This window comes from Scleropages formosus, chromosome 15 (assembly GCF_900964775.1).
Source record: "Scleropages formosus chromosome 15, fSclFor1.1, whole genome shotgun sequence".
Lineage (NCBI taxonomy): Eukaryota > Metazoa > Chordata > Actinopteri > Osteoglossiformes > Osteoglossidae > Scleropages > Scleropages formosus.
The window spans coordinates 12,716,112-12,734,951 of NC_041820.1; the positions used below are offsets into that span (position 1 = coordinate 12,716,112).

The 18,840-nt window shown below is 40.3% G+C and overlaps 1 protein-coding gene across 3 annotated transcripts in view; it reads right to left on the reverse strand.

Annotated features, from left to right (window-relative positions):
• Positions 1-2,513: 2,513 nt before the first annotated feature.
• Positions 2,514-18,840, reverse strand: part of slc25a21 (solute carrier family 25 member 21) — a 90,454-nt gene continuing 74,127 nt past the window's right edge. For all 3 annotated transcript variants that reach the window (XM_018749828.2, XM_018749910.2, XM_018749981.2), the window contains 7 exons: positions 14,744-14,810; positions 13,560-13,619; positions 9,827-9,934; positions 9,498-9,662; positions 6,328-6,509; positions 3,478-3,530; positions 2,514-2,849 (listed from right to left, as the gene is read on the reverse strand). In XM_018749828.2, coding sequence (XP_018605344.1) covers positions 2,788-2,849; positions 3,478-3,530; positions 6,328-6,509; positions 9,498-9,662; positions 9,827-9,934; positions 13,560-13,619; positions 14,744-14,810 — 697 coding nt within the window. In that variant the 3' untranslated portion in view covers positions 2,514-2,787. The remainder of the gene's footprint in view (positions 2,850-3,477; positions 3,531-6,327; positions 6,510-9,497; positions 9,663-9,826; positions 9,935-13,559; positions 13,620-14,743; positions 14,811-18,840) is intronic.

Genomic DNA, 18,840 nt, shown 5'->3' on the forward strand with positions numbered 1-18,840 from the left:
GAGATCTTTTTAACAGCTGTCATTACAGAGTTGCTGCGTTAAACCGGGCCTACAAAAACAAAACTGAAAACTTGCTCTTGTCCTGGTACAATGCCATACAAGTTGAGAGCAGTCAGGAGCAGTAGCTGGCTGGGGAGGAAATGTACTCAGATTTCAACATCATTGGTACGAGCACAAGACAGGAAATGGGAACAGAGAGGGTGTAATGCTACTGGATTACCACAAGATAAGAGCACTTGACCTTTAGAGAGCTCCATTCCCAGGACTGCACAGAAGGAGGAACTGCAGCACTGAATAAACCATGCTGATATGTTTCGCCTGTAGCCCAAAAAGAGCTGGGTGTGTCTACACGCTGCCAGTCTGAGCGGCACCATGAACATGAACACTCCTCACTACCCCTCCTCTGGCAGAATGCAGACTAATCGTTTACAACACCATCCATCTGCAAGAGCCCTGTCATTTGGCTTTCACTGCAGTCATTGAGGCTAAAGAGAGTCTATCTGCGGGCACGGAGGGGCAGACCGCCCAACACTTTGGTAATGATTGAAGACATACCATCAGCCTGAAACCCGACTCAACACCGTGATAATGGAGAACAACAAGCCACTGACTGCCAAGCCCAACAATACGGTCCAGAGAGTGAGAGTGCAGGAGAGTAAAAGAGAGTAAACCTGTTTCCCAGAATTCCAGGAGCTGTCAGCACGCAAGCTGCAAACACGGTGACCCATGCGTGGGCCCGCATGACTCGGCACGGTGGTGGAGTGGGGGCCACAGGTGCGAGGGCATGGGGCAGCTTCCATTCCTGAGGAACGCACTTGCTTTTCTCTCCCGGTTGTTATTTCAACGTTTGCTGAGCTATGTACTCTTAAAATCACCCCAGGCTCACAGAATGGAGAGTGACAGCTCATTCTTGGCTAATGCTTCTTTGATGGCAGATGAGCATTTGGAGAAGACTAGTGCTAAGATGAGTAGGAGAGGGAGGAGAAGGGGGTCAAAAACTGGAACGTGTAGCTGTTGTCCTGGCGCTTCATGAGCAACACAATGTGGTCAGAATTTATACCAAAAAAAAAATACATATTTCAAGCATGGAACAAGAATCCCATAATAAAGGCAGCGACAGTCTTCAGGTGGTGGACTTCACTGCACTGACACTTGACACTATGCAATGGCTGGAAAGCACTGAACATTGTTGCCATTTAGCATAGATTCTGAGCTGTTATCCAAACTAATGCCATTGCATATACTGTCACAGCTTTTCAGACAAAGTCCAACAATTCACTCAGAAAAACACTACAACGCAAAAGATTAAAATGCATGACCTTTGAGGCTTAAATAACTTTCCAGTCTAATTTTTTGGAGACATACATCAGTGACTGAAAGTATTCATTTTTTATTGGGGGACAAGAACATCACAATATGCTAGGAACACCACCTGTTTCAATTTCCTAAGTACATGGAGACAAAAATACGTGGCAGATGCCATGTACTTCTGCACAGATATAACGTTCCTTACCTCCAACAAGAAGACAGAAACAACTGTCTCTTTGAAACATACGGTTCATGTTTTAAAGGAAAACTATTTAAATTTTTACTAAACAAAAAAAAAAATCATGTTCATGTTTGCATGCAGATCAGTGTGTAATTACAATGAGTAGCACATGGGAATTTTGCAATTTACTTGGCAGATGACTGAGCCACAATTTTTCTGCAGTCAACCTTTAGCTGTTGGCTGAAGGTGATGATGAACAAGAAGCTTCTCAGAGCAGCTGGTAGTGTAATGGTTACAGCTACTGCCTTAGGACCCAATGATTGCAGGTTCAAATCCCAGCTGTAGTAGCTTTGAGGAAAGTATTTACCCTAAATTCCACCTATGCAGCTAGATGCAAAGGGCTAAATAACTGTAGGTACCTTAACATTGTAAGCAGCCTTAGAGAACTGCATGAGCTAAATAAACACATGTAGGAAGGATTGACATGATTGGTCAGCCACTTCCTATAGGAGAACAAATGACTGAGAATATAGACCACAAAAAAAACCTCATACTGAGAACAAGTTGTGCTTTTCTTCCTAAAATCACAATCATGGTAGAAGACATCTATCAACAACATGAGACATAGAAGTAGGCTGCTCAAAAGTTACCTGGACTTCAAGACTCAGTCCAAAACAGCCTGTTTTCCACAAAGGATTGCACTGATTGTTAGGTTTCACATCTAACCTTTACAAGATCTGGCCGCACCCTGACAATGCTTCCTAGAAGAGAAGTGAAACGTTGGAACCGATGTCCCACATGATGCGGTTTAATCCAGAAGAACAAAACCTCCAGTCACATGAAAAGACATGTTTGGGAGAGGGACTCATTAAACATAAACACAGCTAAAAGAGTCAATTGCCACAAACTCACAGCATGTATACACAAACATTTCAGCTTTTACAATTAATACATTTTAATGTAATAATTACACACACAATAAAAATTCCTTAAAATATAAACACATAGATGGACTTAATATCACCATAGTGTTCATAAATGTAGCATGGTTCCTCAATTAAAAAGAAAAAAAAAAAAAGAATGATTTGGGTGTGTTTGTCTCATACTTGATTTCATTTGAAATCCAATTTAGATCGACAAAAAAAAATCCATCAGTGCAGCCACGACTGCTGAAATTCCAAGAAAACCCGCTGTAGACACTCTCCCCTCCATAAAGGTGGCAGGGGTTGGCAGTGGTCTGTGAAGGTCAGTGGGCTAGGTCTGCCTTTGAAGAAGATTCAGGAAGGTCGGACCGCTCTTCACCAGTTCCTCTGGAGCCAACCAGAGACATACTCGTACACTAGAAGCATCACTGCCCCACCTGTATCAGATTTTTAGAAGAGAGAGCATTGACATCGGACACTGCTAATTCCAAAAACCAGAAGCTGCTGGAGACATGTTGAGAGTTTGCCATGTGGGCTCTGCAAACTAAATACCACTTGGAAAAAGTGTCCCACATCCATCAAGTATGATAAGATCTCTTCTTTATCTGTAGAACTGTGAGCACAATCTCTCTTTGTCAAGATATCTAAGACTCAATCTCAGTGCAGTTTCGCAGTGTGAGAAAAAAAAAAAAAAACAAATTTACCTTACGAATCAGAAAATGAGACAGCATATTAACAAATATCAACAAGTCATACGATGATATTATCATTATGAAATTGCCACTAAGGACAAAAAAGGACCTATTTAGATACCAAATTTAATAGTAGAACACAATTTTAAAGTTTCTACCAATTCCTTCTAGAACACATTAAAGCAGTAACTAAGGCCAGTGGCTCATAGCATATAAGGCTTTATTCTATGTGACCGATTTCCATGGTAGGATTTTTTTTGACAGGTATTAAAGTAACATTTTCCATTAATGATCTCAGGGCATATTAAAGGAAATCATCTTAATCATTTGTACATGTCAGTAAGAGAAGTTAAAAGACAAACATAAACATTACCTGGTCCGAGCCTCATTATCTTGGGAACCAGACCTTTGTACAATGCCAAATATCTAGAAAAACAAACAATGGCTGTGTAAGTAATACACTTTAATGATTATCAGTGATTAGAGTGTTATCTCGGGCAACAGCTAATATAGAGGTTAAGCCATTGGACATTTAACTAAAAGGTTGCAGGTTCAAGTCCCAGGAGCAGAGCTACTGTTAAAAAATTTGTGAGCAACTTAAACTGATTTATTTTAGCCAAATTTCTGAGAATTATAAATGGAAAGTATGAAGACTGTTCTGAATAAAATATTCTGCTAGGAAACTAAATAATGTACTTCCACAGTTCAGTTTCAGCCCAACTTCCAGGACGGCTCAGACTCCTTCCTCACACTTTATATCTACAGCTGCATACCTTAATGTGTTCTTTATACATTTTGGTGTCTCTCAATATGTTTTGATAATCTTTCACCGTTTACCTCTGTTTTACGATTTAACTGCCTTTCATTCAGTCACAACTGTTCTTACAACAGGGGGTCTGTAGGGCTCTTTCTGTAGCCAAGCCCTGAGTCATACAGTCCTGCTTTGTATCCAAGCGATGGAGACCTTTTGAGGCAGGGCAGGTACAAGGATTCACAGTAGACCCCTGCCTCCTCTAATGTGTTCAAGCTGAACGTGTTGAGCTGCACCCTCTTCTCCCCAATGGTGTTAATAAGGCTTGACCCACTTCCTCCTCGCCCCTCTGTCTGATTAGACTGACCCAGAGAGCGGCGTGCAGCTCGTTAGGACCGGCTTAACGATGGCTCCCACGGGGACCAGTAATTAGCATGGGCTGTGTTGCGTTAAGGCAGGCGGCACACTCGACGGCCTGGGACAGGTTTTAAGCACTGCTCTGCAGCCAGTCGTGGGCCCTGGGGCGGAACAGGTCGCAGTTCACAAATATGCAAGACTATGTTTACATTTATTCATTTAGGTGATGCTTTTCTCCAAAGTGGCTTACAATGTTAAGTTACTTACAGTTATTTACCCATTTATACAGCTGTGTAATTTTACTGGAGCAATTTAGGGTAAGTACATTGCTCAAGGATACTACAGCTGGAGATGAAATTCAAACTTGTGACCTTTAGGTCCAAAGGCAGTAGCTCTAACCACTACGCTCCCAGCTGCCCCTCACGATAAGACTAGGGGAGAGGAGCAAATCCAACTTTTAAACAGCCATAACACAGAATTTCTCTAAACTGTCTTTGTGGGCGGTCAAACCTGTGACGCTGATGCCACATTTACTTGACAATGTGTCCATCTCAAAATAACAAGAACACCAACAGCTTAAACATGACTTAACTGTAGAGAGGTATGTAAAATTAATATTAAACTCTGTATCTTAGATGTGTCTGCATCCGAGTCTCTTTTTGCTAATGTAATGCACACAACGTAATTATGAATGTCGCTTTGGAGAAAAGCATCTGCTGAATTAATACTGTACATGTAAATTAGCTATGTCTTGCAGAAATATTAATGTAATGACTATATGATGTAAAAATATGAACCAATAGGTTAATATTTTAATGTTACATTCTAGAGAGATGTATGTGAAATGACAGAACCACAAAAATACTTATTGGTTACTTTGCAGTCAGTATGCCTTATACTAGGTGGTACTTGGTTATTAACACTTTCATTTTATGGTTATTTGTAACGAGAAAGATCTGACAACAGGTGACTGTCAACATGTCTATGGACATGACTGACCTTTCAAGAGAACCACAGTTTACACCTGAGATCTTGGACTGTAGCATTCTTTCGGAGGAAGCCCAAAAGAAAACCGCTAAAAAAAAAAAAAAAAACCTGTTGGGCCAAATAAAGACCTGAGTGAAACAGAGTAAGTAAGCATTAGTCAAATGCTAATGTGGGAGGAAATGAGTCTGGTGTAGAACTGGTCTGCCAAGGAGGGCTTCTCTTCAGACTGCAGCCTCCCAGGTCTCACATCAAATACATTCAACATGTCACCGATATTCAGTTACATCTCAGATGCTTATGTGCAGCGTTATCGGATCACAAGCTGTACCTCTAGGGGCTACATGTTTAATTCAGTCCAGACATTTCAAGAACAGTCGCACGTTAGGGGGTTCACTGTGTGTGTAGCACGACTCGCTTCCTCCCAGACAGTGCCAGGGAGGTACCTTAAGTGATTGTAAGGGAGCAGTGAAAGAAGTATGATTCACCACAATAAATGCTCTTAGGAATTGCTGCAAAAAGCCTCACTCATGGAGTGAAGTACACCCAAATCCACCTAGGCATTTAGATCATGCGAGTATGTATATCTAAGATTTAGGGCACACATTTTTCCTTCTTCAATTAGTATCTACATCACACACACACACACACATCATCTGAAACCACTGTCCTATACGAGGTTGTGGGGAGCCAGAGCCTAACCTGGCAACACAGGGCGAGAGGCTGGAGGGGGAGGGGACACACCCAGGACGGGACGCCAGTCCATTGCAAGGCACCCCAAGCGGGACTCGAACCCCAGACCCACCGGAGAGCAGGACCCAGTCTAACCCACTGCACCGCTGCGCCCCCTAGTATCTGCATATAAAAACTAATGTATGTATATGTGACTAAAGTACATATATTACTGTATAGAGTGCAAGAATTTCTGCTTGTAGAGAATGAAGATATACAAACCTCTGGTTGGGTGTTAGCAGATCAGTTTGGATAAGGTCTACATACACATGGGCTTGGGTGGGAATAAAGGTACATATATACTTTTGCTTGGATGGAGGTGAAGGTAACCCACCAACTGTGCAGATGTGAGCTTATGAGATTACCGTTATGTGGCTGTGTCAAGACCATGTTCCTTACCCTTCTTCCTTGTACACTAAAATAATGGTCTGAAAGCAGCTGTGGTATTTGATCTCCCCTGGCACAGGCTGGGGGCCCTGGATACGACTCTTGGCAACATCGAAGGGGATGTTCACGCAGGATGAAATGGTCCCTGAGGCCAGGCCAATTGCAAACTTTCGAAGGAATTCCAGGGTACAGTCCTGAAACAAAATGTTATAGTGATTCAGTGGTCACATATTTAAACTCAATGCCTCATTTTTGGAGCAAGTGCTTTGGGAAAAAAAAAAGCTCATGAGTAATAGTAAAATATTATATGAAATCATAAGTACTGAAAACTGCAATGAAAAAGCACAGCTGCAATGTAAGATGTCAATAAATACAGAGCTGCAAACACTGCCACACTAGGCTTGCTGGGGAAACCACAGAATGAATCTATCATTTCAATAAAGTTAATATAAAGAACAAATATAAAAATGACTGACTAAACACAAACTGGTGCAAAGCATTCTGCACCATGTAGAACAGACATGATTTATACTAACCTCTTAATGCACCTATATAAAGAAACAAATGCCCATTAACAAAAATGAAAAGGCATTATAAAAACTACATGAAGTGAATTTCTCTGCCTGCAGTTTAGCTGTATGGAGCTCCTTACACACGTATGCATTACAACATGCATGTCAGACTGGAGTACAGATGAGGCAGACATCTAGGGCTGTCTGGGTTGGGTGGCAGCTCAAAAACATCCTCTCTGAGGTGGCCACCCCCGATACCCAGGCTGCCGTTGGAGGAGAAAGTAAAGTGGGAAAGTCAGACATGGATTGGTCAACGGTGGCAGCACAAAGGCCTCCCACAGTCGCTTTGGGCTTATGGGATACCTCCCTGCACTTTGACAGGCTGAGGCTTCAAAGCTCTGATTGGCCTATCAAAGACACATGGTTGGGGCTGCCTCCAGCAGGATTTACAAACAGACCTCATGCAAGCAGACTGGAGAAGCATATGGGGATAATTTCAGTAATTGGGCTGTGCTCAGTAGAAGGGTATTACTGTATCGAAGCAGCCCAGACCCAGAGAGTTCTGACAGCTAATTGGCCAGAGTATTTTACAAATGACAGCAGGCCCCAGGCCTCTGTCAACCACTGTTCCATAGTCCAAGCCCCTGGATACCATCAATGGCAGAACATGTCCCCAGCTGCATCCAAATTTTCACTGGTGGCAGGGGTACCCTATCACCCCACAACTGCTGCAAAATAATCCCATCTCCACCCCACACTGCTTCAATACAGTTAACCTTGTTTGAGAACTTGGGGTTATTCACCCTTCTTTAAATCAACATATGTCAGCTCAGTGATAATGGTGTGCTCCTGGATGTGATTAACATGGGATTCCCATTAGACCTGCATTATTTTTAAGAACTTGGACAGCGCTGTGCTATTTGTTGACTCCTTTGGTTGCAGACATATTCTGTTTCTGACATTTTCTGTTTCTTTTCATTCCCCACACAATTCAAGTCACTCAGAATAACATAGGCCTGCCTGTTTTGTACAATTTAAAAAAGCACAACAAGACAAATGTTAAGGATAATGTGACCATAAAAATAGAAGAGTAATCTCCAAAATGTTTCTTGAAAATGGAAAAGGAGACAGGAGAGAAGGATAGAAAGACAGTCTGAGAACCGGAATTTTTTTTTAAATGAAATCCATTTATGTTGCAGAACCATACCTGCAGCACCTTTTTTCCTCAACTTTTTTTTTAACTCAAGACTTTACTTGGTACAATTCAGATGAAGGATCTTGGTCAGCAAGAACTCTGCTGCACAGCCTTAGACTATGAACCTACAATCAAACGACAGAACCCAACCCCAAGTGCCTACCATTCACTGCAGCAGCATACATGCTTACAGTTCACCTTAAGGAAAGCAGGTATAAAAAGCTGCCACAACCTCCTTTTAAAAAGTGACACCTGAGGCCACTTGATTAAACAAGAAATTCTCTCCTGTGGTGTGGGCCTTTCTCAAATACTGAGGTGAATTGATCACAAAGTTGACAACATTCAAACAGCCCGCCTACAGGGCAGTCAATAAAAATTTGTTAACTGGCAGACTGGCTATGCCACCATCCAGACCAGAAGTAATATTCTTTAAACAAGAAAGCAGCAGTTACAAGAATATTTGTGTCACGTTTATTTAATTACAAGTCACTAAGTGCCAAGGGATTCATCTGATTTTCCATTTTTCTCGCATGCGCAGTGTGCCATTGCCCAGCAAATACCAGTTTCATTAGAGAAGGAACGATAATAGTTCTACTCAAGCCTGACTCTTATCCCCCTACCACAAAACAAAATCAATGTCTGCTTCCAATTAGATCATTTAGGTTAATTTCATGCTCTGGGTTACACGTAAGGAGCTGCGTATGGGAACGTTTCCGTTAATTAAAATTAACTTTTGTTTAGGAGCTGAGTTCTGCCGGACATGAAACATGAACTCTTCAAGGATGTTATGAAGAACAAACAAAATGCTATTTTTTGTGTCTGTGATTTAACAAGCTGCTTTCTGCTGAAAGCTCCCTCCGCCTAGTTCTTTGTACCCCTGTGTGACTAGACAGGAATTGCCTGGACTTGGACTTGTCAGGGAATGCAGATGGCGATTCATTTCACCTGTGCTTGTGGATGCAGATGTAGTGCATTACATCACTCACCAATCAATCTGAAAGATCTAGAATATTATCCCAGAGCTTACCTTAACTTCTTGTGCACCCCAGATTCAGTGTATTAAGGACCACATCAGTGCATTCAGCTGATCAGTTTGCACCACTGACACAATCACTATCACAATTTCCCTCAAACTATAATGTACATCTAATGACTTAAGGTCTTTGTGTAGCAGAGTATATTTGCAACTACTAATTAGAAAAAAAAATAAGAATGAATTAACAACTGGACCTTTTAGCTCAGGGGACCAGGCTGCAATGGAAACCAGAATACAATGGAGTTGGAGTTTTGTGGTCTATGAATGAATCAGATCTGGGAGGTATCTTGCACAACTTCCGGATATACACAACTGTACCAATAATTCTATTTATATCTGGTCCAACTGCCTGGCTGAAGACCACCTGATATCGTCTTTTGTAATGTCTCACACAAAGCCAAGGTGAGCTAATGAATTCCCCAAACTTGATCTGCGGTACCTGGCTGGCAGGGATGGCATCCTTAACGTTGAAGTAGAAGCCGAAGTAGATCATATTGAACACGCCGTGACGTCCTAACGTGGATGTCAGACCCTTGTTCAATCCCCTGAGCCCAAAGCCCTCTGTATTTAAGATGTAGCGTGCTTGTGCAAAGGTGGAAGGTTGCTGCATGGGGTCAGACAGAACACACAAATAAACAAAACACTCATAAACAGGGCTTAGAGTTACATATTAATTTTTTATACTCTGTTTCCATTAGTTTCATCTCATGTCCATATTACAGAGAAAAATAATCATAAAACAAGAAATAAAAAGCCTTATTTTCTCACCGCTTTGAAGGAATCTCTGTTAGCCTGGAGGCTGACCTTGACCACCTCAAAGGGATTGACCACCACAGCCTCAGTCAGACCTGACCCAAGTCCAGCAGCTGACAACGCCTAAGGCAAGCATGGTTATGGACAATCATGTCAGAACCCTATATGGCAGATGGTTATGCCCTATGCAAGTAACACTATAAAAATAAAAGATGAGTAAGCAGGTAGCACAATGGTGAAGGCTGTGAACTTCTCACCGAGAGATACATGTTCAAAACCCAAGAAAAGCTCTACTGTTAAATCCTTGAGCAAGTCACCCAGCTTGTATTCATTCACTCATTCATTATCAATAACTGTATATCCAGTCCAGGGCTGTGATTGTCTGGAGCCTATCCCAGAAACACAAGGCATAAAGCCCATCCTTATTGTTTGTATAAAATATATCTGACTGAATAAAAGAATGAAAGTCAAATTATTACCCATGTCACTTTAAAATCATCCATTGTACAGCTCAGGGACAGCAACAATAAAGCTTTTCCTTTTTCAAGTATACAAAGCAGGGAAGAAAAAAGGAACGTGGACAAAAAGGGACAGGAATAAAAAGAAGAACAACTGACAAAAAGATATTCAGACCAGGCAGGAACTGCAAGTGTGGCAGTTCATAATTTAAATGCAAACTCGGTAATGAACAAGGTTTCATACAGTCGAATAAATAAATAAATAAATAAATGTAAACCTTACAAAAAAAGGGCCTTTTGTACACTGGGTCATTATTATATGTGAATTCTCGTTTTCTCTACATAAGGTGAATCAAAAAGGAAGATGATACAGAGGAAGCTTTTTAAATGGAAGAACAATTTATCTGTTGTTAAAGGAAATGAAGAATCCTTCAAAGCCCTTCCTTCTGCAGAACCCTTTAGTGCAAGTCCACTGTCTGCATTAAGAGCAGTGTTTTTAACTTATACAGTTAAGCTTGATCCAAAAGCAGCAAGCACTACAAGACCAAAAAATTACTGAAAAATAAACTTTTCAAAGCCACCCAGTCATGCCAATGAATACACACACACACACACACACACACACACACACACACACACACACACAGAGAGACAATTTCACTGCTGTACAACATTTCCAAAAATGATAAATATTCTCTCCAAAAACCAGAAAATGCAAAGAAGATATCTTGATGGGCAGGACAAAAAAACATGTATCCTTTTATTTAGAAGAGGACAACATAAACTCATAGGTTAACTCATAACTCTAGAAAACACAAAAGCTTGCTAAATATGCCCTTTCATTTTGTAACTGGTAGAACCCCCTTTACCAGCAATAACTTCCACCTAAGGCATTCCAGCAGCTACTGATCAGACTTGCACAATGGTTAGGAGGAATTTTAAACCATTCCTCCTTACAAAACTCTTTCAGTTAATTGATATTTCTGGGATTCCTTGCATCAACAGTTCTCTTCAGGTTACGCTACAGCATCTGAAATGGGTTGAGTTCTGGACTCCAACTTCACTATTCCAGAACACAAATTTTCTTCTGCTTAAGGCATTCTGTTGTTTACTCCTTTGTTTTTGGTCATTGTCTTGTTGCATCACCCAACTTTTATTAAACTACCTTCACATTCTCCTGATAACATTTCTTCATACTATTTTGAATTCATTGTTCCCTCTATGGTAGCAAGGTGTCCATGCCCTGAGAAGCAGCCCCAAACCATGATGCTCTCTTACCATGCCTGCTTCACAGCTGAGACGAGGTTTTTGGTGCTGGTGAGTGCTTTTTCCCTCCAAACATAGTGTTGTGCATTTCTGCTTGAAGAGTTCATCTTTTGTCTCATCCATTCACAGAACATTGTCCTAGAAGTGCTGTAGAACATCTTGGTCTTTTGAAAATTTGAAAAGTGCAGCTATATTTGTGGGGGCAGTGGTTTCCTATGTTATGTCCTTCCATAAACCGCATCCTTGTTGAGTGGTTTTCTTATAGCGGACACATGAACAGAGACTCTGGCAAGTTAAAGAGATTTCCGCAGGTCCTTCGCTGTTACCTTACGGTTCTTTTTCACCTCCTTCAGTATTGCATGCTGTGCTCTTGCCCTAATTTTTCCAGGGCGTACATTCCTCAGGAGAGTAGCAACAGTCCTGGATTTCTTCCAATTGCAGACAATTTGTTATACTGTGGACGGATGAACACCCAGGCCTTTAGAAATGCTTCTATAACCTTTTTTTAGCTTTATGTATCTCTATAATTCTTCTAAGGTCCTCAAATTTATTTTGATCAGGGAAGTTTTACGTGAACATACCTCTCTTAAGAACAGACAGTTACTCTGTCAGTAACCAAACTTTGTTCACGTGTTCACCTTTTTAATAGTGCGCTACTCAACTGTGTAGAAAAAATAACCAGTAAAAAAGAATCATATTGTTACATATAACATAATCAGTGAGATCATAATGTCATTACCAAGTAAATAAAAAATGGCCCCAGTTGGAGCAAGTAGTAAGTTCAGGTGCCATAGTTGACTAAAACAAGACACGCAGGCGTTAGCAGTTTTTAATTGTTTCAGTATATCTCAAGGGCAACAAATGAGGAAACCTGAGAAGCGATTCACAAACATACTTGTGCTCACTTGGCTGGTGACAAAAGATGACTGCAGACAGGGATATCGTGGGTTAACTCTTTATATTACTGATAGCCAAGACCTGAGATTCTGTGTCAACATTAGCAGTTGTGCAATAATTGCATTGTGCCAATTCCTTGTAACTTTCTGAGAAATAACATTCTCTTCACTGCACCAAGTAAATACATACCCATAAGGAATTCACAGTCGTGATGAACAGCAAGAGTGAATTTCATGAGAAACAAACAGTATACAGTACAGTAATATCACTTTTAATGATTGTGGGGTAGGGGACTGTGTTCAGCGTTACATTTACATTTGATTACTCAGCACAGGCTTTTCTCCAAAGTGACTTACAATGCTTTAAAGCGTACAGTTATTAACCTATTTATACAGCTGGGTAATTTTAACTGGAGTAGTTTAGGGTAAGTACCTTGCTGAAGGGTGCTACAGCAGGAAGTAAGATTCAAACCCATGTCCTCTGCTGCCCCTATAGGGCTTGAGAAATAATGTGGTGAGAAATGTCAGAGATATGCCTGAGCCTTTTTATTCTTCTTGCATCTTAATCCCCACGAGGACTCATTTCTCAAATATGTGCCTCACTGTTTACACAGCAATTATTATTTTTTTTTCCTCTGCACATGTCACCATTAATCAAATGGTTTCTATTCAAACACTTAATACTGGATGGGGTTTATAAATGTCAAGGCATGTTACTTAAACACTATCCTTAATTTATTTACTCTGTATTAATGATCTTACATAACCACAATATTCACAGCAGAGTCACTCTGGGGGGGGAAGTTAGACTGTAATGCGTGACCAGCATGATAGATGGGACAGGTAAATACCATACAGTACACTTCTCTTCCCCTGGGTTGTGTAATCATAAATTGACCTTGAAACATGCTGTGAGGAAAATCATCTCAACTAGTGCTTCAATTTGTATGTTTTTGTCATGGGTGTGCATGTGTATGGGTATGTATATGTGTGTTCGCATTTGCATCTGTGTTTGTATATGTGGGTTTTTATTATGTGTGTATCAGTATGTGTGTGTTTGTTATAAATATGCACATGACTTTGCGTGTATATCTTTACATCTGTGACTAGTGATATCATGTGACTTACCAGACCAGGGGACAGAGGAGTGAAACCAAGAAGCTTCTTGTACTGTTCAAAGGTGAAGAACTGTGGGGGTAGTGGAAGAAGAGGAGGATGGATGAGGTGTCAGTGAGAGGAACTGGTTTTAGCACAACACCCCTTGTTTGCACATACCCAAAACAAGCTTCTGCCTATCCTGAGGCTGAGTCAAGATATCCAGGTACATAGGAGCTCCAGATCCAAAACTCAAAAATGGATGGGACTAAGATTTCTGAAGCTTTCAGTAAAATTCCTGTGAACGGCTTTTGTACAGTAGTCTTGGTGCATATGGATTTTCTGTGTAAAATGTGGTGCTCAAAAGACAGGTTGTAATTAAGTTCACTTGTTAAAGCAGGAAAAAAAAAAGGTCAAACTGATGTGTTAAGTGTTTATCATTTTGTTAGTGAAGCTTTCACAGTAAAAAAGTAATCAGAACACATTCAACTGTTGTATTGTCAAAATAAAAAAAAAAAAACCACACAATAGGATAGCTGTCAAAAACTAACACAAATTCAGTTTGAAGACATGCTTTACAATGATTTAGAGGTCTTGTCATTATGATACTGAAATCACTGAAAACCATGAGTTCTGGAACTGAAGGACATGATGGCTCACCGAAAACATTTTATGCCTTAGCTTATCAGCTCAGATTGGAAAACCAGATTCTCTTCAATGCAAAAGTATGTGGCAGAACAACTAAATCAGCTTTGTGTTCTCTTAGACAGCTCACTGCAGAAGATGGAACCAATGTGTAAGTGATTAATCCTACAACTGCTACATGTTTGTTTTTGCATGCCTCTTGCCAAATGTCTCATTAGCAGGGGCTTGGCACATTTACTATTGCTCAGCTGATGATCAGTTTGCAGAGGTTCCTCTTGAGCTGAAGAGGATGCTAGTTGTGTAGTACATGGCGTTTGAGCATTGCACTGTGTTGTATGTCAATATTGAGCTTCACTGTTGTAGAGTACACTGAACCATAGGAAGACAAATGTTTCAACACACAGTCGCATTTCCTTCGTGTTCATTCCCTGTTGCTGGTTGTGCCACTTTACGGTGTGGGCCTTAAGCAGTAGTGGGAACACTCCGTCCAGTGATCCAGGCCTGTGGGAAGCACTATGGTGACATCTTATATCTGCACATTCAATAGCCAGGTACAGCAAAGACATTGCTACCTTAACTGCTCTCTTTGGTGTCTCAGCAAGAATTGGTGGTAGGATTCCCTTGTAGAACCCATATAGTCTGTTGAAGACAAAATGCAAGCATTTAGTTACTGTTAAAGTTATGAACACATTTCTTAGAGAGGAGCTTAAGAAAAATTGCTATGTAGATAAAGAAGAACATTACTACAGGAAAACTGTCACATCGTTACACGGTCCTTTTTAATCTTTTAAAGGATAAGCAGTGATTAATGTAATACTTTATAAAGATTCCCAAAATGTGTATGTGATAGCATATTAGCTCACAAATTTTCAAGCACCACTGTACCCCTTAGAAAAAAGTGCAGGCAAGGTGAGACTTGGCTGTCGGGGAACGGAAACTTAGGAAACTATGGAAGTTGACACCTCCCACCCATGCCGTTTTTTCGACATGCCTCATTTTCCACAGAACTGAGGTGCTACGAACAGGTAAAACGGGTCACAATCTTTAAACAAGCACAACAACCCTAACCCTCTTCAACTGACTCCAGACAGAAAAGATACAAGTGCAAAATATCACTGATATGCTACAAATAATGACAGACATAACCTTCTGAAACCTGGCTGAAAAATTACATAGCATATCTTTAACAACCTTCATTTTTATGAGAAAAAAGCTAATTATAGTTATTCCTTTCTCTGCATATTTCCTCTTATTTTTGAATAGCTTTTTTCCACCTTCACCTGGTTATTTACGTAGCATTCATCGGAGAATATAAGTTAACTGATCATCTATTATCAGTACTCAGTGAAAATTTCAGGACAAAATATTGTATTAAGATGTATAAAGAGGGCTGTATGAAAGTCACTTTCATGGTATATGTCAGCACATCTATACGTGTGTGTATATATAGTATAATGAATAAGCTAATGCTCATTTAGTTGTGATCAATATTTACCATAAACAATTCCTGATTCATATGATTTAATAAATATCCCAAGTTTTAGACTCAAAACAAAGTTTAGGCCTGTAATACTAGGGGTAAAGTGGACTTCTAGAATTGACCTGACAATGCCTAAGACCCAGTGTTTCCCCTGATGCAGTGCCAGTTTTTCTTCAACCTGATCTAGTATAATTGTGACTGTCATCTGAAAAAAAAGGTACAAATGTTTCATCAGTGTATGAACTGGTGGCAGGTAATAGCTTGTTCACAGGCACTGAAAACTGTCAGCTCAAGTATTAGTCTTACATCTTAGCTTACTCATTTGTAATATTTGTCCAAACTACAGCAATAATGACAGCTGAAATGAGAATGCATTATCACAAAATTCTGTGCTATGTTAAAGACTGTGTATCTGACAGCCAACAACAGTGAAATGCAAAGAAAAGTGACACTTGAGGACCTGTGAAAGAGTCCCTCACACTCCCTCTATGCCAGCAGACAGCTTTGGAACGTCTGCTACACAAGTAGAGTCCACCATTTTAATGAGGGCTGGGCAGCCATAAGAGAGATAAAGCACAGAACTAAACCAGCTAATAGGCACATAAACAGTGTTTATGTGCTCCAGAGCAAGGTGTTTAACACAGCACCAGTAAAAGCCGAACCGTTGCAGCCAGTGCTACAGCTGAGAAATTGGCTCTTTGGGTTGGAACTGTAACGCAAAAAAGCTGAAGTAAAAGATATTTATTTGAGAAGTTCCTCTTCAAATCAAAGAAATTATGACTTTTTAAGGCTTTAATAATTCTGATAACTACTGAAACATGCAAGTACTGTAAAAAAAAAAAAAAAAAAATATATATATATATATATATATATATATATATATGCACGCACACAGACACTTTCTAAAGAAAAATGACAATGCTTTCGTTTAACTTCGTCAAATTGACAAGACACATGAACTGCTTACATAGATTTTGTTTTACAGTTCTTACATTGCATGCAAATGCTAATTCTATCATTAATACAATAGAATCTATTATTTAAATGGGTTACGCTAAGTGATAGTGAGATGAAGCAGAATTAAACATTTAGAGCTCTAGGAATTTTACATAAAGGGCCGGGGGAAAGCAGAGCCGATAATATCGGCAGACCATTCAGTAACCTGACACGAGCCTACTTCCTCAGCAGCTGGATGATGCTGCAGGGCTGGACTCTCAATGTGTGCTGGTTCAGTTGAGACAGTTTTTCACTAATTACAATAAACCTGCATGTTCTGTCTCCAACAGTGATCATCAAACATGACTTGCGTGCAAATGCTTATCAAAACAAGGAGCAGTGTGGGAGAGTACTATACAAGAACAATGGTTTTGCCATCTGTCACTAAAAACTTTATTCACATTGCTGAAACACACGAGTACAGAAAAAGACACAGTACATGGATATGGATGAGACTTGCATTGACATGACTGTGCTTCATGGAGACTGTTAAGCGCTACAACGTAACTCGGAAAACTCCAAAACGAGAAAATTTTTAACTGCAAAAAAGATAAGAAAACGCTTACAAAAGACTTATGCTAAATGGGGAATTACTTACGTTTACTGACTGAAAAAATAAGAATCATTACAAAACAAAATAAAAGCCTTAGTTCACACATGAAGTTCCCTAAACACTTAAGTACCTGTTGACTGATGTATCATTTGTTTCAACATTTTACCATAACCTACCAATAACTACATTCATCTCTTCCCCTGTAAACATAGCAAACGACACTCTAATTGGGTCCCTTTTCCTATCATTTTCCTGCACTTGGCAGTGGCATGATGCTTCTGGCATTTTTAGAAACTCATCTTACTAACATGGACTAAAAGCCAGTGGTGTTTCCTCTGTTATCAGTTATCAGCCTTAAGACAGCCACGTACGCATTAACATTGTACATTCACTCATATACAGAAAACAATTCAACACATATAACGGCATCACATAATGGCTCTGGATATTGTTTTAGATTCCCTTGGCAGTGGGTTGAGTGGAGCTGGGAGACACACTGAAGCATGTATTGACACTGAACACAGGTGTGTGGGCGCAGGGTACACCGTGGTGTCATTTCGGTTATTGAGCTTCTAATGCTCTATTGTGGAAACACATCACAAAAGTCATTACAGATGCTTCCACGTGATTGTGAACAACGGTAAATATTATTGTTTCTGGAAAAGAGAGACAAAGAGGGAACTGGTGGACACTGCACTGCGCCTGCCAGGGCCCACACTGAGTTGATGCTACATGACACAAAGCTCATTGTAAAGGAGCCTGCTGAACCACAGCATGTATTTTCAAATCAACATTAGATGAAACAGCCATTAAAGGATACAGCGCAAGATGGTAGACAGGTAGTGACATCACGGATGAGCAACAATGCACACTAGGCTGAAACAGAAAGGGGTGTCCCACCTCACCAAAACACCCCACTAATGGCCCACCAAGGACGGAAGCTCTCCATGCAAATTCCTGGCCATGAAATATCCTGGGTGTGGTTGGGTAAGGAAACCCATCAGGTGCAAAAATACACCTTCAATTTGTTACAGGCTGCCTTGAGGTGACCTGGAGCCATTTGAATGTGCTTTATTTGAATCCTGATTTGATTTGAAATGTAAAGTACACATGAGTCCCCCCACAAAACTTTCCTAAGCAAATCCCTTGCTCTGATTGGAAGCTGCTGTGAATACAGCTGGACGAAAGTGCCACCCCCCCGCACTGTACAGAGGCCTCTTATTTGCCTCTGATTTTCACAAAAATATTTCCCCCCCTTTTTTTCTCTTGGTTTGAAATGTATTCAGTACCACAATACAGCTCTGGACAGGAGATTCTAAATTAATCAATTATAAAATAGGATATTGCTTGAATTACAAACCAGAAAAAATTTATTTCCAATGAAACCCTGAGGTTTTACCCAAATGCTAACAGAAAATCCTATAAGTGCACCATTTAAAAAAGGTGATGCTATACCTAAGTAATGACAAAATAAGAAAAAGGACTTGTTTTTTTCCATAGGTTAAGTTCATTGCCATACTGAAGAAATTACGTACTTTCTGTACCTGCATTGCCGCTCAGGCATTTCTTGTCTTATATCACCTGCAAATTGTTCTCTGCAATAACTTATAATAACCTGTCTTGCCATGAATAACCATGGC